This window comes from Panthera uncia, chromosome X (assembly GCF_023721935.1).
Source record: "Panthera uncia isolate 11264 chromosome X, Puncia_PCG_1.0, whole genome shotgun sequence".
Taxonomy (NCBI): domain Eukaryota; kingdom Metazoa; phylum Chordata; class Mammalia; order Carnivora; family Felidae; genus Panthera; species Panthera uncia.
In genome coordinates this window covers 44,859,357-44,885,592 of record NC_064817.1, presented here as the reverse complement: position 1 = coordinate 44,885,592, position 26,236 = coordinate 44,859,357, and the positions used below count along the sequence as shown (strand labels likewise).

The 26,236-nt window shown below is 36.3% G+C and overlaps 1 protein-coding gene across 1 annotated transcript in view; it reads left to right on the top strand.

Annotated features, from left to right (window-relative positions):
• WNK3 (WNK lysine deficient protein kinase 3) overlaps nt 1-26,236 on the top strand; it is a 191,740-nt gene that overhangs the window by 10,983 nt on the left and 154,521 nt on the right. The window contains exon 2 of the mRNA XM_049643249.1: nt 11,529-12,184. Within this exon, the coding sequence (XP_049499206.1) occupies nt 11,648-12,184 (537 nt within the window). The 5' untranslated portion in view covers nt 11,529-11,647. The remainder of the gene's footprint in view (nt 1-11,528; nt 12,185-26,236) is intronic.

Here is a 26,236-nt window from a genome sequence, read left to right as displayed (position 1 = left end):
TTTATTATTCTGGATATATTAGCATACTTCAATAAAAGTTAAGTATGTAAATTTCTTTTGATCCAACAATCTCATTTCAGGGAATACATAAATATACACACCCCCCACATACATATATATATATATATAGAGAGAGAGAGAGAGAGAGAGAGAGATGCAAAATATGCAACGTTATCTGTCGTAACACATAACAGCAAATAATTGAATACTATATACCACATAGGTTTTAAAAAATAAGAATGAGGAACCTCCATGTGGTGACAGGGAAAAAATATCAAGTTATTGTGACTCTAAACAAAAGTTTGGTATATACTATGCTACTTTTTTTAAATGTTCATTTATTTATTGTGAGAGTGAGAGAGAGAGAGAATGAGCATGAGCAGGGAACAGGCGGAGAGGGAGAGAGAATCCCAGGCAGGCTCTGTGCTGTCAGCGCAGAGCCTGACTTGGGTCTTGATCCCATGACCACGAGATCATGACCTGAGCCAAAATCAGGAGTTGGTTGCTCAACCAACTGAGCCACCCAGGTGCTCCTTATTTATATTTGCTTATTTGCCTAAAGAAACTCTGGAGGGCTACATAAGAATCTAATGAATGGGTTACCTGTTAGGGCAATGGTGGGAGCTAAATGGGTTGGGAGGGAATCTGTTAATTATATACATCTTTGATTTTTTGAATCTTAGGACTATATTTTTAAAAATTAAAAATGGTTTCTTGAATTATTTCAACTCCTCAAAGAACATTTTTGTTTTTCTTGATCTTTCTTTTCTGTGTTACAGGTTTTCTCCAAATGGCTGTCTCCTGATTCTGTTCATATTTAAGAATGAGCTAGTAGAAGGGCCGACTGGGAGTTCTGTTGTACTGAGTCAGGGTTGTCAACTGGTAGGCTTTATTTTGGGGTGAGTGGGTGGACAGCTGGCTATTATACTTGGAGAGCCCAGATGCAGGAGGTCAAGGGCTTTGCTCTGGGGTTCTCTTGTTCATCCTGGTTTGTTGAATTTGATATTCTGCATGCAAGGATTTTTGTCTTTGGTGGAATGGGGAGGAGAGCTCATCAATTGTGTCATAATTCAGACCTTCAGCTAATCCCTGTTTTCAGCCTTTTTCTTTCTTTCTTTCTTTCTTTCTTTCTTTCTTTCTTTCTTTTTTAACTATGGTGCTTTATGGGATCGCTTATCTCTGGGGTTTGGTCTTGCAAGCCTTCTCCCTCCTGGGTTGCAACCCTTTCTGTTATGTATTTTAGGTTCTAGCATCCTTTGATTTGTGTTACTCGCCAGCCAGTTCTTTCCTATCTGTTCTCTGTCAGAAATTGTTGAAATCTTGTATTTGCTATGCCATTTTTCATTTGTGTTCTTGACTTATGACTTATACTTTTGTATTTTTATACTATCACTTTCCCAGGGTCTTGGAAAGTACAAGAGATAGAAGTGTTCAGTTCACCTTGGTGAACCAGAAGTCCACAGTAGTAGATCTTAAACTTGAGTAAACTGTAGGTCCCTTGAGGACAAGGACTGACTTTTTTTTCTTTTTTTTTTTAAAGTTTTTTTTTTTTAACATTTATTTAATTTTGAGACAGAGAGAGAGAGAGCATGAACAGGGGAGGGTCAGAGAAAGAGGGAGACATAGAATCTGAAACAGGCTCCAGGCTCTGAGCTGTCAGCACAGAGCCCGACGCGGGGCTCGAACCCACGGACCGCGAGATCATGACCTGAGCCAAAGTCGGACGCCCAACCAACTGAGCCACCCAGGTGCCCCTGACTTTTTTTTCTTTTATCCCCAGACCTTGACAGTGCTTGGCACTTGGTAAATGTTTATTGACATGAATGTACATATATGAGAGAGAGAGGACTGTTAATGGGAAATTTATAATTTTGACTATTTATTTAAAGATTTTTATTGAAGTATACATGGCATACAACATTGTATTAGTTTTAGGTGTACTACATAGTAATTTGACAATTCTATGCATTATTCAGTGCTCACCACAGTAAGTACAGTTACCGTATGTCACCATACAAAGTTATTACAATATAATATATATAATATTATATATATATACTATATTCCCTATGCTGGGAATTATTATATATATATTATTATATATATATTATATATATACTATATATATATATATATAATAATATATATATATATACTATATTCCCTATGCTGTACTTTTCATCTATTTGGCTTCCTTATTTTATAACTGGAAGTTTGTAGCTCTTAATTGCTTTCCCTATTTTGCCTATCCCCTCACCCCCCCCTCCCCTGTGGCCACCACAAGTTTGTTCTCTGTATTTATGAGTCTGTTTACCTTTGCTGTTTATTTACTCATTAGTTTTGTTTTTTAGGTTCCATACATGACTGAAATCATATGCTATTTGTCTTTCTCTGTCTGACTTATTTCACCTAGCAGAATACCCTCTTGGTCCATTCATGTTGTCATGAATGGCATGATCTCATTCTTTCTTATGGCTGAGTAATATTTCATTGTGTGTATATATATACCACATCTTCTTTATCCGTTTTTCTATTGATGGACATTTAGGTTGCTTCCACATCTGGGCTTTTATAAATAATGCAGTAAACCTAGGTTAGCATGTATCTTTGTGATTTAGTGTTTTTATTTTCTTTAGGTAAATACCCAGTAGTGGAAGCACTGGATCATGTGATACTTCTACTTTTAGTTTTGTGAGGAACCTCCATACTGTTTTCCAGACTGGCTGCACCAATTTACATTCCCACCATCACTGTGCTAGTGTTGCCTTTGCTCCACATCCTTATTGACACTTGTCATTTCTTCTCTTTTTGATACTAGCCATTCTGACAGGTGTGAGGTGATACTGTGGTTTTCATTTGCATTTCCCTGATCATTAGTAATATTGAGTTCCTTTTTTTAAAATGGATTTATTTATTTATTTTTTAAATATGAAATTTATTGTCAAATTGGTTTCCATACAACACCCAGTGCTCATCCCAAAAAGTGCCCTCCTCAATACCCATCACCCACCCTCCCCTTCCTCCCACCCCCCATCAACCCTCAGTTTGTTCTCAGTTTTTAAGAGTCTCTTATGATTTGGCTCCCTCCCTCTCTAACCTCTTTTTTTTTCTTCCCCTCTGTTTTGACTCTTATGTGGATCCTGAGAAACTTAACAGAAGTCCATGGGGGAGGGGAAGAGTTTCTTTTTTTAAAAAAATAAACTCTACACCCAGCGTGGGGCTCAAATTCATGACCCTGAGATCAAGAGTTGCATGCTCTACTGACTGAGCCAGCCAGGCACCCCATGTTGAGCATCTTTTCATGTGTCTGCTGGCCATCTCTTTGTCTTCTTTGGAAAAATGTCTATTCAGGTCCTCTGCCAATTTTTAATTGGATTGTTTTTTGTGTGATGAATTGTAAGAGTTATTTATATATTTTGGATACCAACCCTTATCAGATATGGCATTTGCAAATATTTTCTCCCATTCAGTAGGTTGACTTTATATGTATTCTTTCAATTGCTGGTTCCAAAAGTTGAAATTCTTGAGCCATTGATTGACAAAGTACTGATTTTATGCTGAATTTCTCATGGATAGAACTACAGTAAGCTGTGGTAGAAAATTATTTCAAACTTTTAACTCAAATGCTCCAGGATTATATATCAAGCAGGTTAAAGGAGTAGATGTAAGGTAAACTTTGTGAGATTTTCCCTATAATTTCAATCTCTATAGAGGTGCTTTTGCAGTTATCTTTATACATATTCCTAGTTTATTACTATTTTTTGAAGGAAAAAATGGTCACGTAAAGGTTATGATATATAGCTGTTAAATTCAGCAAGAGACTTTTGGTTTGAGGTCTGATTTTTGTGGAGTATTTCACTGAGGTGTGTTTCTGCATTGCTGAATGTAGAATGCATTGCTGAATATTATCCTGGTCACTGAATCGATCCTAACATGTCTTATTACTGGAAAGCTTTAAAAGAATGTATTATTATCAGTTTTACTAAGTGAGTCTACTGAAAATCATTTAATGTTTTTTAGAGTATTGTTGAATAGTGGTTTATTATAATGCTGCCCCTAGAGGTTTTTAAGATATGGAAAACAAAAGCTTCTATTTATTGATTATTATATTGTGCCAGGCACTGTGCTAAGTAGTTTATGTGTATATTTTCATTTTATTTTCATATCAGTCCTATGAGATTTCACAAATGAAATCAAGAATGAATGAGTTGAAGTAATTGGCCCCATATCTCCTTTGAGGAATGAGAGGCAAAATCAAGATTTGATTCCAGGTTTCTTCCTCTCCAAAGCCTGTGTTCTGAAACTGTTTTATGGTCAAGAAGGTAGTGGATCCATAATGAAAAGGCCTTAGATATTCTATGCTTAGTGAAGTTCTTGGCCTAGTTTTAAAGATTTATTTTCCTTATTTACTGTGTTTATATAAATAATTAAATTTTTTTTAATGTTTATTATTTTTGAGAGAGAGAGAGAGACAGAGAGAAAGCAGGGAAGGGGCAGAGAGAGAGGGAGACACAGAATCGGAAGCAGGCTCCAGGCTCTGAGTTGTCAGCACAGAGCCCAGTGCAAGTCTCAAACTCAGACCATGAGATCATGACCTGAGCTGTAGTCAGCCGCCCAACCGACTGAGCCACCCAGGCACCCCTATATAAATAATTTTTTTATGTTTATTTATTTTGAGAGAGGGGAGGGGTAGAAAGAGAGGAAGAGAGAATCTCAAGCTGACAGCTTGGAGCCTGACTTGGGGCTTGATCCTATGAACTGTGAGATCATGACCTGAGCCGAAACCAAGAGTCAGACACTCAACTGACTGAGCCACCCAGGCACCCCGTGTTTGTGTTTCTTATTTGTTGTTTATTATTTATTGATGTCAGGTCTTTTCACTTCAGAACAGTGATTCTCAGCCCTGGAGACCAGGATGAAAATAAGGAGAAGAGACAGAATGGAGGGGGATGCGGGGAAGGTAGAAAGTATAATTTTACAAAGGCATATTTGATCTTACAATGGCTTTGATTTTAGTCAAAATATTTTAAGATTCTTAAAGGAGACATCATATTTTATGGAGATATAATTAACATACCATAAAATTCACCAATATATATGTAAATGATTTTTAGTAAATTTATAGAATTATGTAACCTTGATTACAATCTAATTTTAGAACATTAACATCATGCCCTAAAGATCCCTTGTGCCAGTTTGCAGTCCTATATACCTCAACCCCAAGTGACAACTAATCTATTTCCTGTCTCTATAGATTTGCGTATTCTAGACTCTTCGTATAAATGAAAGCATACAGTATGTGGTCTTTTCCTCTGGCTTCTTTCATTTAGCATAATGTTTTCAAGGTTTATCCTTATTGTAGCATGTATCCATAGCTCATTATTTTGCATTTCCAAATAATATTCCATTGCATGGATATAACACATTTTGTTTATCCATCAGTTGACAGACATTTGTATTGTTTCCACCTTTGGCTAATGTGAATAGTGCTGCTATGGACACTTGTGTAGAAGTTTTGTGTGGATATATGTTTTCATTTCTCTTGGGAAGATGGTATCATCTAGTTATTCTATACTTAATTTGAGGAACTGCTAGACTGTGTTCTGAAGCAGCTGCATCATTTTACATTCCCACCAGCAATATATGAGTCTATTTTCTCTACATCCTTACTAACACTTGTTACTCTTTTTTTTTTTTTTTTTTGTTTAGAGAGCACACGTGTAAGCAGGGGAGGGGCAGAGAGGGAGAGGGAGAGGGAGAGGGAGAGGGAGAGGGAGAGAGAGAGAGAGAGAGAGAGAGAGAATCATAAGCAGGCTCCACGCTCAGCACGCAGCCTAACTCGGGGCTTGATCTCATGATAGTGAGATCATGACCTGAGTTGAAATCAAGAGTTGGACACTTAACTGACTGAGCCACCCAGGTGCCCTGTCTTCTTTTTTATTGTAGCCATCTTCACAGGTATAAAGTAGTATTTCATTGTGGTTTTGAGTTGCATTTCTCTAATGAATCATGATGTGGAACATCTTTTCATGTGTTTATTGGCTATTTGTATATCTTATTTAGAGAAATGTCTATTCAGATCTCAAGCCCATTGGATTATTTATCTTTTCATTATTGAGTTGTAAGAATTTATTATATATTCTATCAGTCCCTTATCAGATTTGTACATATTTTCTGTTAGTCTCTTTGCTTTTCACCTTCTTGGTGGCATCTTTTGAAGCATAAAAGTTTTAAATTTTGATGAGATCCATCTTCTCAGTTTTCTCTTTTATCACTTGTATTTTTGTTGTTGTATTTGGGAAATCATTGCTTAACCCAGAATCACTAAAAATCACTCCAGTATTTTTTTTTCCTAAGAACTTATTGTTTTAGCTCTTACATTTAGGTCTGTGATCCACTTTGAGTTCATTTTTTTGTATGGTATGAGGTGGGGGCCCAACTTTACTCTTTTGTGTGTAGATATATCCAGTTGCCCCTGCCCCTTTTGTTGAAAGGTTTGTTGAAAGTAACCTTTGTTCCCATTCAATGGCCTTGGTCACTTTTTTGAAAATCAGTTGACCATAAATGTTAAGGTTTACTTCTAGACTCTCAAATCTATTACATTGACCTACAGTTGACCCTTGAACAATGTGGGGGTTAGGCGCACCAACCCCTGTGCAGTTGAAAGTCTGCATATCTTTGACTCTCTAGAAACTTACTAGTAATAGTATACCAAAGCTTTACCAATAACAAACAGTTGCTTAACACATATTGTGTATGTTATATGTATCATATACTGTATTCTTACAATAAAAGAAGCTACAGAAAAAATTTTAAGAAAATCATAAAGAAGAGAAAGCAAATTCACACTACTGTACTGTAAAATATTCATGTATAAGTGGACCTGCACAGTTCAAACCCATGTGTTTCAAGGATCAATTATATAGAGCTATCCTTATTCTGTTGTTCATTCCTTTTATTTATTTTTTTTTGTTTATTTATTTATTTTGAGAGAGAAAGAGAGCAAGCACAAGCTGGGGAGGGACAGAGAGAGAGAGAGAGAGAGAGAGAGAGAGAGAAGGAGAGAGAATCCCAAGCAGGCTCTTCACTGTCAGCACAGAGCCCGAAGTGGGTTTCAAAGTCATGAACTGTGAGACCATGACCCAAGCCGAAATAAAGGGTTGGATGCTTAATCGACTGAGCCATTCAGGTGCCCCTCTGTTCATTTCTAATTTAATTCTTTTGTGGTAGGAGAGCATACTTTGTTTGATTTCAGTTCCTTTAAATTTACTGAGATTTATTGTATAGTATATTATTTGCTCTGGAGACTTTTCCATGTGTACTTTAAAAGAATGTATATTTTGCTCTTACTGGGAGTGTTCTGTAGATGGCAGTTAGGTCAAGTTGGTTGGTAGTATTGGCCAAGTTTTCCAGCTTCTTTTTGGTTTTTCATCTGCTTGTTTTCTCCATCACTGAGAATGGGGTATTAAAATCTATTATTGAATTCTTTCCTTCTAGTTTTGTGAGTGTATTTTATTTTGGAGCTCTGCTGTTAGATGTGTATATGTTCATAATTGTTATAGTATCCTGATGAATTAATCTTTTTATATTTACAAATGTCCCTGTTTATCTCTAGGAACAATTTTGTCTTAGGGTTGGTTTTTAGAATTTAGAATACTGGGGGAACACTCATTTCCCCATTCCTCTTATTTGTTGCTTCCTATCCTTATAGTTTGGGAAACCAGGTGACCAAACATGTTAGAATTATTATGCCAGAGCAGCACTACTTGTCCCTCTATTTTTATATTAGGGTTCCGAGTAATATTTATTTGTTTTCAAGAGAGAGACCACATGAGCAGGGGAGGGGTGGAGGGAGGGAGGGAGGGGGAGAGAGAGAGAGAGAGAGAGAGAGAGAGAGAGAATCTTAAGCAGGCTGTACGTTTAGCATGGAGTCTAACGTGGGGCTTGATGTCACAACCGTAAGATCATGACCGAAGCCAAAATGAAGAGTCAGACACTTAACTGACTGAGCCACCCAGGTGCCCGTAATTTTTAAAAAGAGGTTATGGAGTTAAAATTTTTGGAAGGCTTTTTCTAACTTAAATTATCTAATTTTGCCTATTTTTGTCTGTTTGGAAGTCCTTTTATCTTACTTATGGATCTCTGTTCTTGAGGTTTCTGGATAAGTGACCTTTAAGTTAAGTGAAGTGAATAATATTATTCTTACTTAAGAATATCCCACCTAAAATGTTAACATTTGGGGAATGTGAGTGAAGGATATACTGGATTCTTTGTATATGATTGCAGGTTTTTTTCCAAGTCTAAAATTATGTCAGAATAAGTTAAAGAAAAAAAATCTCTACCTAAGTGAGTCATTGTTAGTTACTTTTTCTCACTTGCAGGTAATGCTATCTTATTAGATGATTTTCAAAGTATATTGATTTGGAAGTGTAACCTCACAGATCACTCCTTAGCTCTGGTATTAACAGTTATGTCCTAGTACTGTCACCTGACAGGCAAATTTCTGGGAGTTTTTATAGACTCTTCTTTTGCCTCACAATCATATTCATTTAGATGGTAAATCTTGTATTTAGTATTTCCTTAATGTATCTTGAATCTGTTCCTCTTGTCACTATTTTCATTCAAACCTCAGCATCTCTTTCCTGGATTATTGCAGTAGCTCTCTAACTGGTCTCCGTGTTTTACATTGTATGGCATAGAAATCCTTGGTGACTGTCTGCCTTTCTGTCCTCATCTGCCCACTTCTAATATGTGAGTAAACTATTCATGGTACCACTCATATGCACTTACTCCATACTGTTTCTTGACTTTGCTTGTGATCTTACCTCTGCTTGGATCAGCTAATTTTCTCTCTTTAAGACTCAGTTTGGGTATCTTTTCCAGGAAACCTTACTTAGATTGTCTGACTTCCGGTTTTTGCATGTAGATATCTAGTAGTCCCAGCATCATTTGTTGAAAAGACTGTTCTTTCTCTTTTGAATTTTCTTGGCACCCTTGTTGACAATCAATTGACTATGAATATATTTTTTTCTGGACTGTTTATTTTTACTCCATTTATCTATACATCTATCCTTATGCCAGTACCACACTGTCTTAATACTATAGCTTTGTAGTAGGTTTTAAAATTGGTAAGGGTGTGTCCTCCAACTTTGTCCTTTTTTCAAGATTATTTTGGTTTTGGCTATTCTGGGTCCCTTGAAGTTCTATGTGAATTTTAGGATAAGCTGGTTAATTTCTGCAAAGAAACCATCTGGGATTTTGATAGGAATTGTGTTAAATGTGTAGAACAATTTAGGGTTTTTCTCCTCATTTTGTTTTAGTTCAGGTTTGTTTTTCTTCAGTTTTTCACATTTGATATTTCTGTGTATTTTTGGTTTGACCTGACAAATTGTGCCTTCTAAGGCACGTAATGTAATAGGTATATAGGCTTAACTTCGTGATGCATGTTTGTGGTGAGAAGAGAAGAATTTTCTTTTATTATTATTTTTTATTTTTTTAATGTTTATTCATTTTTGAGAGTCAGAGAGAGATAGAGCACAAGCGGGGCATGGGCAGAGAGAGAGAGGGAGACACAGAATCCCAAGCAGGCTCCACACTCAGCACATAGCCCCACACGGGGGCCAAACTGATGAACCATGAGATCATGACCCGAAGTCAGACACTTAACCGACTGAGCCACCCAGGTGCCCCAGAAAGTATTTTCTTATTGGCGGTTTGACCATTCATTTGAAAAACTTTTTTTCCTTATGTGTTCCACATATTTCCACATGTTCCTTATGAAAAGTTTTAGAAAATACAAGAAAGCAGAAAGAAAATTCATAATTCCACCAGAGTTATGTATGTGTGTATGGAACCTTGTTGTATATATTTTTTCATTTAACCATATAACATATAGAGAATGTCTTTTTTATTTTATTTTTTTTGAGAGAGAGCATGCACACGTGCGAGCAGGAGAGAGGCAGAGGAAGAGCGAGAGGGGGAATCTTAAGCAGGCTGTATGCCCAGCATGGAGACCGACGCAGCTCTTGGTCTCACGACTGTGACATTATGACCTGAGCCAAAATGTAAGAGTTCACACTTAACTGACTGAGCCACCCAGGCGCCCGGGAATGGTTTTTCACCTCACTAAAAGCTACAGTGTTTTTAATGCTGTGTCATATCTCATTTTGATATTTAACTAAACCTCTGTTAGGCTTGTGTTTATGAGAGTTTTTCCAAATTTTAAGTGTTATAATGAATGTTAAACCTTTGCCCAGATTCTTGACTATTTGCTAAGGCAAGTTCCCATAAGTGGTTCAGAGGATGCATATTTTTAAGTCTTTCATGCCATTTTTTTGGTATAGCATGTTAATATTTGACAGCAGTTTCTTTCTGTTCATATCTGAATGTAAGCTCATAAACAAGTATTTACATTTTTCAGGATTACTGTTAGATGTTCTTAGCAGCATGATTGACAACAGTCAAAAGGTAGAACAACCCAATCCATTGGCCAGATAAATGGAGAAGCAAAATGTGGTATATAAAAACAACGGAATATTGTTGAGTCTTAAAAAGGGATGAAATTATTGGGTGCCTGGGTGGCTCAGTCGGTTAAGCGGCCAACTTTGGCTCGGGTCATGATCTGACAGTTAGTGAGTTTGAGCCCCACATCGGGCTCTGTGCTGACAGCTTGGAGCCTGGAGCCTGCTTCCGATTCTGTCTCTCCCTCTTCCTCTGCTCCTTCCCTGCTTGCACTCCGTCTCGCTCTCTCTCTCTAAAAATAAATAAACACTAAAAAAAAAGGAATGGAATTCTGATACATGCTACAACATGAATGAACCTTAAACATTATACAAAGTAAAATAAGCCAGACACAAAAGGACCAATATTGTATAATTCCACTTATATGAAATACCTAGAATAAGCAAGTTCATAGGGACATAAGGGAGAATAGAGATTACCAGAGGCTGGGAGGATGAGCAGTTTTAATGTATATAGAATTTCAGTTTGCAATGATGAAAAAGTTCTAGAAATAGATAGTGGTAATTGTTGTACAGTGTTGTGAATGTACTTAATGCCACTGAATTGTACACTTAAAAATGGCTACATGGTAAATTTGATATTAAGTATATTTTACCACAATAAAAAATACTACTATTGGATTAATTTCAGAATTTTAGATAAAAACCACTTACTGAGAAATTATGTGCTTATTTTACTTATTGTGTGTTACCTTGTAGCTAAAGGTTTGGATACTTGTTTTAAATATGATTGATTGATAGATGGTGCTGAGAACTAAGTTCCTAACCAACATTCATGCAGTATGAAGACTTATTGAGCTATATGCCAATTAGTCTGCTAGGCATTGAGGACTACAGCGGTAAACGAGATAAGACACAGTCCCTGGAGTGTGCTGGTTGCTAAGATTGGACAGAAAAAGAACAAACTTCTTATTAAGAAAAAAGGGATTAAACAATCAGGTGACTTGTTTTCTCCTTAATGATTTCCTTTGTGGGGTGATTTTAAAATATCCTTTCCCCCCCCTTCAGGTTGCTATGGAAACATAATGACCACATAAGCGGAAGTCCTTTCTGATAATCCTGATACCTGAGATGTAACTGGACTAAAGAGTGGAACAGGAAAAATTTTAGTGCTAACCTCAATTACAATGGCTACTGATTCAGGAGAGCCAGCTAGCACAGAAGATTCTGAGAAACCTGATGGAGTTTCATTGGAAGACAGAGCTCCTCAGGTTGCAGCAACTTTGACAGTGGAAGCTAGACTAAAAGAAAAAAACAGTACTTTCTCTGCTACTGGGGAAACTACAGAAAGGAAGAGATTCTTCCGAAAGAGTGTTGAGATGATGGAAGATGATAAAGTTGCTGAATCTTCCTCCAAAGATGAGAGAATGAAGACTGCAACAAATATTCCAAGAGTAGAAAAGCTTCCTACAAATGTGCTGGGAGGTGGACAAGAAGTTAAATATGAACAGTGTTCAAAGGCAACTTCAGAGTCCTCAAAAGATTGTTTGAAGGAGAAAAATGAAAAGGAAATGGAAGAAGAAGCAGAAATGAAGGCTGTAGCTACTTCTCCTAGTGGCAGGTTCCTGAAATTTGACATTGAGCTGGGAAGAGGAGCATTTAAAACAGTATATAAAGGATTGGACACTGAAACATGGGTTGAGGTTGCTTGGTGTGAGCTGCAGGTGGGTATATAATCTTTTTGGTTTTAATAAATTCCAGTTTTAGCAGGCCTGGCCTTCTGAATGATCCAGGATTAATATGTATCATGGATTTAAAAAAAATTGAAAGGCTTGTTCCCCACCTCCCTGAAATGATGCTCTTTCCCTAGATCCTCTTAGGAGCTCCTGGAAGCCTTTTTTCCTCTTGTTCTTTTCCCTTCTCTTGTTTTCCCTTCTGTTTTAAAGGGGGGGAAAGCCTATCAATGCCTTCTTTGGGAAAATGTTCTTAATTTATTAACCTTGGGAAATTTCCCCCAAACTCTTGAGGTCTCATTTTGAAAACTTTTAATAAATGTATGCCTTATAAGTTAGTTGATTGTTATACTAAATATTTAGGAGTGGGATATGTCAGGGATATATTTAGTGCAATTCCTACCTTTTCTCTTTTTATTTCAACAAATTTTTAGGGGTTCATATGGTGTTTTTCAGAACAGACAATGTTATGCTTGATTCTTTGAGGACTTCTATTAATAGAGACTTGCTCAATACCTTTAAATTTACCTCAAAGAGGATCTCTGGAAGGAATAATAACCAGAACCTACTGAGGTTAGTCAACTGGAATGTGTTTAGAAAGGAGAAATGAGAACAACAGAATAGTCGAATTACCTAGATATTTGGTTCCATAATAAATGTTTGTGAGGTACTTTTAACTAATGAAGTGCTAGAAGGGGTTATAATAAGAATAGTTTCAGAGAGATGTAGTTCAAATATAAGGAAAACCTTTGTGGCCTCAGTCAGCCCATGGGAAATGTCAGTGTTCACATGAGATGCTTAAAATTAAGATTGAATAAAGCAAGTTGCTAAGTACAGGTTTTTGTTTTTTAAATTCCAGTGGTTTCTGTGCATGTGGATGTGTATATATGTGTTGTGATCTCACCCATTCTGAATTTGCTGTAGGTTACCATTTCCTAACTTTACTGTCTGTCAGAATTAGTGTTTGCTTCATATGCAGATTCCAGAGCATGGTGTCAGAGATTCAGATTCATCTGGGGTGGGATGCAAGACTTCAATTTTAACAAGCTTACAAAGTGTTTTGAATGTAGGAAGTCCCTTGACTCTAGGGTGTAAGTTACCTAGCAGTCAAGCCATTCTAGTAGTTCTTCAAAGGTGGGTGCATGTGTGGGTTTGCTTGGCTTTCTTCTCACCCCCTTGTACCCCTTTCAGAATTTTATAATTCTGTGTCTGTGACACAGTGGAAATATTAAGTAATATGAGAAAATAAATATCAAAATCACCTGAAATTCCAGTATTTTGAGGATGCTTTACACATTTTAGTATAGATATTTCTGGACTCTTTTTTTTTTTTTTGCAAAAATGTATAGTATATGGCTATTTTTTCCCCAAACAGTAGGATCTTTAAGGTTTTACAAAACCTTTTCTTTTTACTTATGATGAACATCTTTTCATTACCAGCAATTGTGAATTTACATCATTATTTTTTAAAAAGTTTTATTTGTCAGAGAAAGAATGAGCATGCATAGGGCGGAGGGGCAGAGAGAGAGGGACAAAGAGAGAATCCCAAGCATGTTCTAGTGCTGTCAGCGTGGAGCCTGATGCGGGGCTTGAACCCACGAACCATGAGATCATGACCTGAGCCTAAATCAAGAGTCGGACGCTCAACTGACTGAGCCACCCAGGCGCCCCATACATCATTATTTTTAATAGTCACCCTTTATAAGTTATTTAATCAGTCATCTGTTGTTGGACCTCTAGAATTTTCTCCAGTTTTTCACTATTATAACCACAGTTGTGATCAACATACTTGTATATATAATGAAAATATGTACATTTTAATTTCATTTCTGCATTGTGACATTGGTAACATTGATCTTTGAGTGATACTCTGTGAATGGAGGAAATAATTTCCATTCACTTGTTAGTAGAATACATAGTAAAGATATGTTAAGTATTTTGAAAATAGTATACTCTAGCTATGTTAAAGGATGTTTAGGTAAAACTTAAAATACTCTAGTGACAGGGACTGCTTAGGGGAGTGCCTTCTATCATTTACCTGTGGAAAGACTAAGAGAGTCCATAAGGTCTTACTACTCAAAACATGGTCCCTGGAGCAGCAGCGTGGACATCATCTGGGAGTTTGTTCGAACTGCAGGTTCCTAGGTCTCAGACCTACTGAATCAGAATCTGCTTCTTAGTGGCATCTGCAAGGTGATTGGTATGTATAGTAGTGTTTGAAAAGCACTGAAATAAGGGACCAGTCCAAGAGCTAGCTGAATCAGAGGAGGAATTCCTTTAATACACCAACTTGAGCTTTGTACTCTATCATACATACTGATTCCTGATATTTGCTCCAGACCTTCCAAATCAGAATCTCTAAGAGATGGGCCTGTGAGACTTATTTTTTGAAAGTTCCCCAGTTGATTGGATACATAGCCAGATTTGGGAATCTCTCCTATGGAGCAAATGTAAATATATAAAATACACTTTTTAATGATTATTTTTGAGAGAGAGAGAGAAAGCATGTGTGCACATGTGTATGTGAGTTGGGGGAGGGGCAGAGAGAGGCAGGGACAGAGGATCTAAAGCAGGCTCTGTGTTGATAGCAGAGAGCCCAGCGCGGGGCTTGAACCCACAAACTGCAAGATCATGACCTGAGCCAAACAAAGTCAGATGCTTAACCAACTGAGCTACCCAAGCGCCCTTAAAATACATTTTAATTTACACCAAGAACAATTGCAGTTTTGTATTCTGAAAGGAATGTCAGAATTAGTGGACTTAATTGATACAGTTTTTAGACATCACTTCATTTTCTGCATATTTGGAATTAAGAAAAACTAACTTGTGAGTACTATACAGTTTTTAATGTAGAATTTCTCATTTTTTTCCAGTTTTCTTTATTATGTAATTAAACAATTTTATAGAAAAACACCCCATTGAATAGTTTAAATGTTTAAAGTATTCTAAATTCTTTTTCAACCTTTGTTTATATATGTGTGTGTGTGTGTAGTATATAAAGTATTTCCATACTTTTGTTATCAATTTGATATGTATTTTTTGTTAACATCATTAAAATATTTATATTTTATTGCATTCATACCACCTGTTGCTTAAATCTTCTTCCCTGAAATTAGGCAGTTCTTTTTTTGTTTGTTTAATTTTTTGCATGTTTGATTTGAAAATCACAGCTTAACAAAATCTTTTTATACCTTTTTCTCTTGATGGCATTTCCCCCCACTGTGGATATTTGAGCCTTATGTAACAGTTGCTAAGAGCACCAAATCCATTTGTTTAGAATACATTGACCTTATGGCAGTGCAAAGAACCAGAAAAGATAGATTTTACTGCTGATATTTGACTTTGAGGATGTTAAAAATAAACAAACCCTTTGAAGACGTAGGTCAGATTTAGGATTTGGCCATAAATATCTGCATTTAACAGTTTGTCATAGTTTATGGTTTTGGTAACTTGATTTATACATCAGTGGAAAGGCTGACCTATTCTTTGTAAAGAACTTGGTAAATTTTGATAAATTGTTAATTTAATGTGAGTGAGGCTATCAGTCATAAGTGCTGTTGGGAAGACTGTTTATTTTAGTTCATGATGTTGAAAGACCTGGTCAGATGTTACTGAAAGGCCTGTTTAGTTACTCTTAGAAGGAGTCAGTCACAAGAATTTGTAGTATTTTCCTCTTCTAACAACTTGAGAATCAACAGCACTCCCCTTTTACACGTGGTAACATAACCAGCTTTTGCTTTACTATAATTTGGAAAAACACGTCCACTAGTGTATTTGTCATTTGTTTTCTTGATGGAACTGAGTTTGCACATAATGGGGCTATTTTCCAAATGGAGGGACATTTTTTTACTTGACTTTCTAAAATGTATTTGACTGTTCTTATAATAAGCTTCACTGTAGGGTCACATATGTGATTGTGTGCTTCTCAGGGTAATTAAATGGGCCTCCTTTTCTATTTTAATTTAAAAAAAATTTAAATTTTAATCCAATATGGTTAACATACAGTGTTATGTTAGTTTCAGGTATATAATTCCATACATCACCCAGTGCTCATCAGGACAAGTGCACTCCTAAATCCCTCTCATCTATTTAACTCATCCCCTTACCCACCTCCTATCTGGTAATAACCATCAGTTTGTTTTGTATAGTTAGTGTCTGTTTCTTGATTTTCCTCTCACCACTCTCTTCTTTTTTTCCCTTTGCTTGTTTGTTTTGTTTTCTTAAATCTGACACTATGAGTGAAATCATATTGTATTCGTCTTTCTCGGAGTTATTTCACTTAGCATTATACTCTCTATCTCCTAATGGGCCTCTTTTAAGTAGCATCTAACAAATAGAGCACTAACAAGTCTACCTATAGTCTCTGAGCTGAACCAAAAATGGCACTGAAAAGAAAGATTTTTTTAAATATGAAATTTGTTGTCAAATTGGTTTAAGATAGATTTTTTAAAAAAGACACAGTTGACTGTAGCAAGTTGACCTGTTGAGTGAGCATTCTAATGCACTTTCATTATAGTAGTGAATGTATTCAGAGCAGTGCAAGGGAAGTAGCAGTTTAAAAATCCATATTTCTACACCCAAAGCACCCATCAAAATTGTGGGGAAACTTGTTTCCATTTTATTTTCATTTATCATCTAAAAGCACTTTGGGGAAAAGTGTATTTTTCAATACCAGCCCTACATTTAATTGTAAAATTAGAATTAGATAATAATATGAAAACAGCTGAACTTCCAAAAAAATAAAAAATAAAAAAATAAATGCTATAATTTCTATTTTTGAATAAATATTGTAGTCCCAAAGTATTCACTCTGGGATACTTTTGCTCTCAAGATATTTTGTTTTGGCTCTCTTGGAAATGTTTCCAGATTCTGTTTGAGCCACACACAAAAAATGCTCCATTACATATATAACATACCCAAAATAGTGTTACTCAGTTTGATTCCCCCACTCTCTTCTGACCTAGCTCTCAAAGTGGAATATTCTCATGGATAAAGAAGATTACATTGAAGGGAGGAGGGATAAAGCTTGTTGCTTAAATATATATGTGCTTGTCTTTTTGTTTAAAAACTAGTCATGTAACTTTATCAAGTATAAACCAAAGGCAGGTATTTTCATAAAATGACAAAGTGTGAGAGTAGAAGGAGACAGATTTGGTCTGGGAAATAACATTTATTTTCCCAGTTAGTTCAGAGTTAGTTTTGAGCTAACTATCTGTTTGATAGATAAAATAAATTGATACATCTAGTAGTCTGAATAATTGCACTACAAAGATGTCCATGTCCTAATCCCTGGAATTTATGAATATTTTACCTTAAATTGCAAACAGGAGTTTATAGATGCAATTAAAGATTTTGTGGTGGGTAGATTATCCTACATTATCTGGGTGGGCCAAAGGTAATCACAAAGATCCTTAGAGGGGAAGGATTGTCATAGTCCAAAGGAGCTCTGACAATGGAAGCAGAGGTTGGAGTGAGGCGATTGATGGCAGTGGGCAATGAACCAAGGAATGTGGGCAACCTTTAAAAGCTAGAAAAGACAAGGAAACATTCTTCCTTAGAGCATGCAGAAGGAACACAGCCTTGCCAATTACCTTGATTTCAGTCTAGTGAGACTCATTTTGGACATCTGATCTCCATAAGTGGAAGGTAATAAATTTGTGTTGTTTTAAACCACTAAATTTGTGGCAATTTATTACAACCAAAATAAGAAATGAATACAATACACACAGCTGTCATTCATTCATTTGTTCATTCATTCAACAGATATTCAGTTCTACAATGTGTCAGAACTGTGCTAAGTGCTAGGGTCATACTGGGGAGAAAAAGCAGACACAGGCCCTATTTTCATAAAACTTACAGTAGACGGAATTTATACTCAGTAAGAAGAAAGCTTGGAAATTGGAATTAGTGAAAAGATCAAAGGTCTGTTAAATATAGGTTTGTTTGAAGGAAATGGTAGGGTTGGGAGTATCGGGCAACAGGGATACCATTCCTTTACTACTTAGTTTTCTTTTTTTAACTTTTTATTTTGAGATAATTTGCTATTAACTGAAGAATTTGAAAGATAGCATAGAAAGTTCCTGTATGCCTTTCACTCACTTTCCCCTTATGTTAATATCTTAACCAGAGAAAATTGATCAAAACTTAAGAAATTAAAATTAGTATAGTACTATTGACTGAAGTACAGAACTTATTTGGATTTTGCCAGTTTTCCCACTGATGTGCTTTATCAATGTGGTGATCGATTTAGGGTCCCACATTGCATTTAGTTGCTACATCCTCTTAGTCTCTTCCAGTCTGTGACAGTTCTTCAGTCATGTTTTTTATGATCTTAAACTTAAAAAAAATTTTAATGTTTATTTTTGAGAGAGAGAGAGAGGGCCAGAAAGAGGGAGGCAGAGGATCTGAAGCAGGCTTCACAATGTGAGCACAGAGCCCAACACGGGGCTTGAACTAATTGTGAGATCATTACCTGAGCTGAAGTCAAGAGTCAATCGCTTAACCTGCTGAGCCACCCAGGTGCCCCTGATCTTGAACTTTTAGAGTATGGCTTAGTTTTTTTATAGAATGTGTCTTCATTGGGGTTTGTCATGTTTTCTCATTATTAGATTTAGGTTATGAATTTTGAGAAGAATACCAGAGAAGTGATACAACCTTCTCAGTGCATCATAGCAGAGGGTACATGATGTTGGTGTGGATTACCGGTAATGATAACCTGATCACTTGGTTAAGGTGGTTTCTAATAGATTTTCTGTACTGTAAAATTAATAAATTTCCCTTTGTAGATTAATTCATACCTTGGGAGGAGATACTTTGAGACTATGCAAGTATCTGTTTCTCCTTAAACTTTGTCCAATTGTTTTGGCAACAATTGGTGTATATCTTGCCTGTAATAAGTATTACTGTGGTATTCTAATGGTGATTTTCTACTTGCCACATTCCTTCCGCAGTTATTAATTGGAATTAACTCTTAGTTTTATGTGGTTTCTTCCTAAGTATGACTGTTAAGTTTCTAAAAGCCCAACAATTGGGGAATTTGTCATTGAGGAACTTTAGTATATTTTAAATTATTAATAATGACATCATACACTTTCCATTTTTCAAAATTAATGTTAATTGTGCACTGTATAAGTACCTGGATAGGTACTTAATTTGAATATTTTATTTAGTCTTTGCAATAGTTCTATGCAATAGATGATTAGTTTTCAGATGGTAGAACTGAGGTTTAGATACATTCAGTAACTTGCCCAAAGGGTAAAGCAGGGATTTGTATTCATCAAAGGTATATAAGAAACATTTATATAGATGATTTAAGAATTTCCCTCTCATCTTTTGTTTTAATCATTTTAGAACAATTTCTTAAATGGACCCTGTTTAAGGTTCTTCAAATTAAACTACTAAGGCTCAAGGGATACTTAATAGTGTCATTTAAGGACACACTCTGGCTTGGGGCCTCTGAGGAACTGTTTAATGACTGGGTTGCCTTGGTTCAGTGTCTGGCCCTCGTCTTTTGTCTGTGTCCAGAGATGGTTAGACATGTTGGGGAGACTAACTTGCACTAATTCAAAAGCCTAAATCTAGGACACAAGTTTATTAATTTAGAATGAAGAATACAGTTGGTAGGTCAAATGTTCTGTTTGGTCTGTGGGCTAGATACAGGGGACACTAAATTATGAGAAAGTGGCTTGGTAAGAATAGAGTCAGAACAAAGGAACTAGATGTTCCTGTGTGTGTTCTTCTGCCAGGACCATAGACCAAGTAAATGAACTGTATGCTCAGGTCCTGTCTGAATGAGGACATCCTCTTTGTTCAACAGTACTGGTAGACAAGTGAATCTGGTTCTGTATTTGGTTCATTCACCTTCCCATGTGCTATCTTGACTACCATGGATGAGCACTATTTTTAAAGGAATTGATACTGTTGCTAAGAGCTTTAACATGCTAATTAATGGCCAGACTCTGACTGTTATATGCTGATTTTTTTATTAGTACTTTGATGTTACCATTTACAGATTATTGTTATCTTTTAGTTCCAGGACTCTATACCATCTATCACAGGAAAGTGGTTTGTGAGTGAGGTATCTGCAATCGTTGCTGTGAATACTGTTGATGAGAGGCAAAGCAATGAACTAGAAAGTGCTCAGGATTCAGAATATGGCAGACCTGGGTTCCATTGTTGCCTGTGCCAGTTGGGTACCTTGGGCAAGATAAACAACTTAACAGTTTGGAAACTTAGCTTTTTACTTTTCAAAAAAGAATTAGAATTAATATTTCTGATATGCAAAGGACAATAAACAATAACATGATGGAAACTGGGTATCTACTGCTCAGCTTGAGAAAAAAAATGTTGAGGATCCGAGATAATTATTATAAAACATGTGGTACGTGTTTGAGTGTTCAGTAAATGATAGTGATAAAATACTGAGCGACCTCATATTTATCCAGAATATTTATTGATAGACTGCTTTGTACGTTAAACACCATTTTGAAGCCTTCATTGTGTTTTTCCTTACTTGAACAAGTTATAATACAGCTTTTATAACACTGTTGATGATTTCTTCCTTCACATTTGCAGAAACAGAGCCACATAGCCTCTGACCTGGTTATGTAGTTCATTGTTGGTGTTTGCATTAAGAGACATAGCTGATAAGGCCATAGTTGACCTTTTGGAAATGAAATACTTCTTTGTTTTGTTTTGTTTTTATTTTTTAATAGTTTTTATTTAAATTCCAGTTAGTTAACATACAAAAAGAAGAAGAAAAACCAGTATTGCACTGTATGTTAACTAACTAAAGTTTAAGTAAAACAAAGAGGGGCGTCTGGGTGGCTCAGTTGGTTAAACATTCGACTCTTGGTTTCGGCTCAGGTCACGATCTTATGGTTGTTGGAATAGAGCCCCACACAGCATGGAACCTGTTTGAGATTTTCTCTCTCTCTCTCGATGCCCCCCCACTTCTCTGCTCATGCATGCTCTCTCTCTCTCAAATAAAAAAAAGAAAAGAAAAGAAAAAGAAAAATCAGTTTAATATTTAATATTAAATTATTATATTTAATATTTATTTAATATTAATATTTAATATTTAATATATTATATTTAATATAATAAGAAAAACAGTGTAATATTCGTTTCAGGTGTACAGTATAGTGATTCATCAATTCCATACAACATCTGGTGCTCATCATAAGTGCACTCGTTAATTCCCATCATCTACTTCAGCCATTCCCCACATACCTTCCCTCTGGTAGCTATCAGTTCTCCATAGTCAGGAGTCTGTTTCTTGATTTGCCTTTCTCTCTCTTCTTTTCCCTTTGCTCGTTTGTTTTGTATCTTAAATTCCACATATAAGTGAAATCATATAGTATCTGTCTTTCGCTGGCCCACTTATTTCACTTAGCATTATACTCTCTAGCTCCATCCATGTCATTGCAAATGGCAAGATACCATTCTTTTTAATGGCTGAGTTATATTCCATTATATGTAGTGTGTGTGTGTGTGTGTGTGTAGCCCACATTGACGAATGGATAAAGAAGATGCCATGTATATATATGTGTGTGTGTGTGTATATACATATCCATTAGTTGATGGACATTTGGGCTGTTTCCATAACTTGGCTACTGTAGATAATGCCACTGTAAACATCAGGGTGCATGTATCCCTTTGAATTAGTATATTTGTATCCTTTGGGTAAATACCTAGTAGTGCAATTGCTGGATCGTAGGGTAGTTCTATTTTTAACTTTTTGAGGAACCTCCACACTGTTTTCTGCAGTGGCTGCAGCAGTTTGCTTTCCCACCAACAGTGCAAGAGAGTTCTCCTTTCTGCACATCCTCACCAACACCTGTTATTGACTGTGTTGTTGATTTTAGCCATTCTGACAAGTGGGAGGTGATATTTCATTGTAGTTTTGATTTGAATTTCCCTGACCATCGTGATGTTGAACATCTTTTCACATGTCTGTTGGCCATCTGTATGTCTTCTTTAGAATGAAATGCTTCTTATCTTGAATAAATACATATGCATGTTAGTCATGTTGGTACTATGCCTTATCTCAGGAAAGATTTTGTATATGTTGTTAGCATTCCATATATTATGATAGATTAAGTGCTTAGTTAACATTCACAAAAAGACAGTATTTCTTTTTTTAAAATTTTTTTAAAGTTTATCTATTTTGAGAGAGAATACAAGTTGGAGAGGGGCAGAGAGAAATGGAGAGAGACAGAGTCCCAAGCAGGCTCTTCACTGCCAGTGCAGAGCCTGATGGCGGAGCTCGAACCCACAAAACTGTGATGTCATGACCTGAGCTGAAATGAAGAGCTGTACACTCAACTGACTGAGCCACACAGGCACCCCCAAGACAGTATTTCTTTTTAAAGTAGTGTGGAGTAGTTGAAGTCTATTTGGTAAATTTGTATTTGACTTCTTTTATTATTATTATTATTTTTTAATGTTTATCTTTGAGAGAAAGAGAGACAGAGAGCAAGCAGGGGAGGGGCAGAGAGAGAGGGAGACACAGAATATGAAGCGGGCTCCAGACTCTGAGCTGTCAGCCCAGACACCAACACGGGGCTCAAACTTACAAACTGTGAGATCATGACCTGAGCTGAAGTTGGACGCTTAACCGGCTGAGCCACCCAGGTGCTCCATGTATTTGACTTCTATTATATCCAGTTATATAATTTAATAATATTGAAAAATTGGTACTTGATACTTTTTTGGTCACCTTACCTAGAGACAGTAAGATTTAGGGATCAGTTTTATATAATTTTCCTGACTTCTGTGTCATCTCCATTAGCTATCACTGCTTTCTGATTTGCCTTTTGTGTTTCATCATTTCTTTTTTTGTATAAGAACTCTCGTTGGTGATGTGTGAAAGTTACAGTATTAAAGTGGTTATCATAATACAGTATTGTGTGTTTGTGTGTGTCAGTGTGCGTTTAAAGGAAGATTACTGTAGTAGCTGAAAGCTGTTCTCTGGATTTTGGTGCTAGTTTGGCAGGTTTACTTTCCACTCACTGAATTATAAGTGGACCTTGGAAGATCTTGGCTATACCTTTTCAGTGGACTTTACCTCCAGCAATACATCTGGGACAGCAGTTGTAATTTTGTAAAGTTGTTTACTCTTAATGCTGACTACTTTTGATTCCTAGGATCAGAGGATAAGATGGAGTAGTTTAGTTTGGAACATGAATGACTTGTATTCTACTAATTTAATCAAGGCATCAAATTTTATTCATTATTCTTCAGAATAGATCTGCTGATCTATCACAAGTGGATGACTTCCAGCTAATTACAGGGACATTTAGGACTTAATTAGTCATCTAAAGTTAGACAGAAAAGCATAAACATTTATGTCCAGGTCTTCTTTTTTTAAAATGTTTATTTTTGAGAGAGAGAGAAAGAGTGTGCAAGCAGGGGAGGGGCAGAGAGAGAGGGAGACCCAGAATCTGAAGCAGGCTCCAGGTTCTGAGCTGCAGCATGGAACCCAATGGGGGTGGGGCTTGAACTCATGAACTTTGAGATCGTGACCTGAGCTGAAGTCAAACGCTTAACTGACTGAGCCACCCAGGTGCTCCTTCCAGGTCTCTTCTAAGTGTAGCATCCTTTGTTCTTGTTCTTTGAGTTCCATAACTCTTTTAGCATTTTTTAAATATAACATTGCATAAGTTTAAAGTGTGTAGTGTGTTGGCTTGATACATTTATATATTGCAATGTGATTGCTACAGTAGCATTAGCTAACACTTTTTGTCATGTCACATATTTATCATTTCTTTTTTGTGTTGAAAGCAGTTAAGATTTAGTCTGTTAGCAACTTTGAAGTTTATAATATTGTTGGCTATAATCACAATATCGTATGTTAGATCTTCACAACTTAACTTATTTACTAGTTGTACATTTATATCCTTAGACAACATATCCCAAATTCCCTCTGTACCACCCACTCCCTGGTAACTGCTATTCTACTCTCTGTTTTTATAAATTCATTTTTTAGATTCCACATATAAGTGATATGACACACTGTTTGTATCTCAGATATCTACACACCCATTTTCATTGCAGCATCGTTCTTAATAGCCAAGATATGGAAACATCTTAAGTGTCTGTCAGCAGATGAATGCATAAAGAAGATGTGATGCATATATATACACAATGGAATATTATTTAGATATATGCAATGGAATATTATTTAGCCACAAGAAAGCAGGAAATCCTGCCTTTGTGACAACATGGATGGATCTGGAAGGCATTATGCTAAGTGAGATAAGTCAGATAGAGAAAGACAAATAACATATTAATTCCTTACCTCTTTTTTAAAATATTTTTTTGTTGTGGCACAATGTACATAACATTAAAATTTACCATTTTCCCCATTTTAAGTGCACAATTCAGTGGCATTAAGTATATTCACATTGTTTTACAACCATTACCACCTCCCATCTCCAGAACTTTTAAACGTCCCAAACTGAAGCTCTATACCCATTAATCAATAATTCCCCTTTCCCCACTCTCCTAGCCCCTGGTAACCACTATTGTACTTTCTGTCTCTATGAATTTGCCTATTCTAGGTACCTTGTAAAAGTGGAATCCTACAATATTTGCCTTTTTGTGTCTGGGTTATTCCACTTAGCATAACCTTTTCAAGTTTCATCCATGTTGTAGCATGCATTAAAATTTCATTCCTTTTTAAGGCATTTAAGGCGTACATTCCATTGTATGTATATACCACATTTGTTTTATCCGTTTATCCATTGATGTACATTTCTGTTGTTTCTTCTGACTATGGTGAATAATGCTGTCATAAACATTAGTGTGTAAGTATCTGTTTAAGTCCCTGCTTTTAATTCTTTTTGGTATATATCTAGAAGTGGATTTGCTGGATCATATGGTAATTCTATGTTTATTTTTTCAGAAACTGCCATACTATTTTCACAGTGGCTGTACCATTTTACATTCCTGCTAGCAATGTACAAGGGTTCCAGTTTTTCTACATCTTTGCCAACTCTTTGTTATTTTCTGTTTTTTGTTTTGTTTGGTTTGTTTTTTTTTAAATAGCATCGTGAGGATGTGGAGAAAAGGGAACCCTCTTGCACTGTTGGTGGGAATGCAAATTGGTGCAGCCACTCTGGAAAACAGTGTGGAGGTTCCTCAGAAAATTAAAAATAGACCTACCCTATGACCCAGCAATAGCACTGCTAGGAATTTACCCAAGGGATACAGGAGTACTGATGCATAGGGCACTTGTACCCCGATGTTTATAGCAGCACTCTCAACAATAGCCAAATTATGGAAAGAGCCTAAATGTCCATCAACTGACGAATGGATAAAGAAATTGTGGTTTATATACACAATGGAGTACTACATGGCAATGAGAAAGAACGAAATATGGCCCTTTGTAGCCACGTGGATGGAACTGGAGAGTGTGATGCTAAGTGAAATAAGCCATACAGAGAAAGACAGATACCATATGTTTTCACTCTTATGTGGATCCTGAGAAACTTAACAGAAGACCATGGGGGAGGGGAAGGAAAAAAAAAAGAGGTTAGAGTGGGAGAGAGCCAAAGCATAAGAGACTCTTAAAAACTGAGAACAAACTGAGGGTTGATGGGGGGTGGGAGTGAGGGGAGGGTGGGTGATGGGTATTGAGGAGGGCACCTTTTGGGATGAGCACTGGGTGTTGTATGGAAACCAATTTGACAATAAATTTCATATATTGAAAAAAAATAAAATAGCATTGTGTTGGTCTCAGTGCTGACAGCTCAGAGCCTACTAGGGATTCTCTCCTTTTCTCTGCCCCTTCTCTCTCTCTCTCTCTCTCTCAAAATAAATAAATGAAACATAGCCATCCTAATAGATGTGAAGTGCTCATTCTGGTGTTGATTTCCATTTCCCTAGTGACTAGGGATGTTGAGCCTCTTTTCATGTGCTTACTATCAATTTATATTTCATTCTTTGGAGAAATAACTATTCAAGTCCTTTACCAATTTTTAAATTGGGTTGTTTTTTTGGTTGTTGTGTTTATGGTTGTTGAGTTGTCCGAGTTCTTTA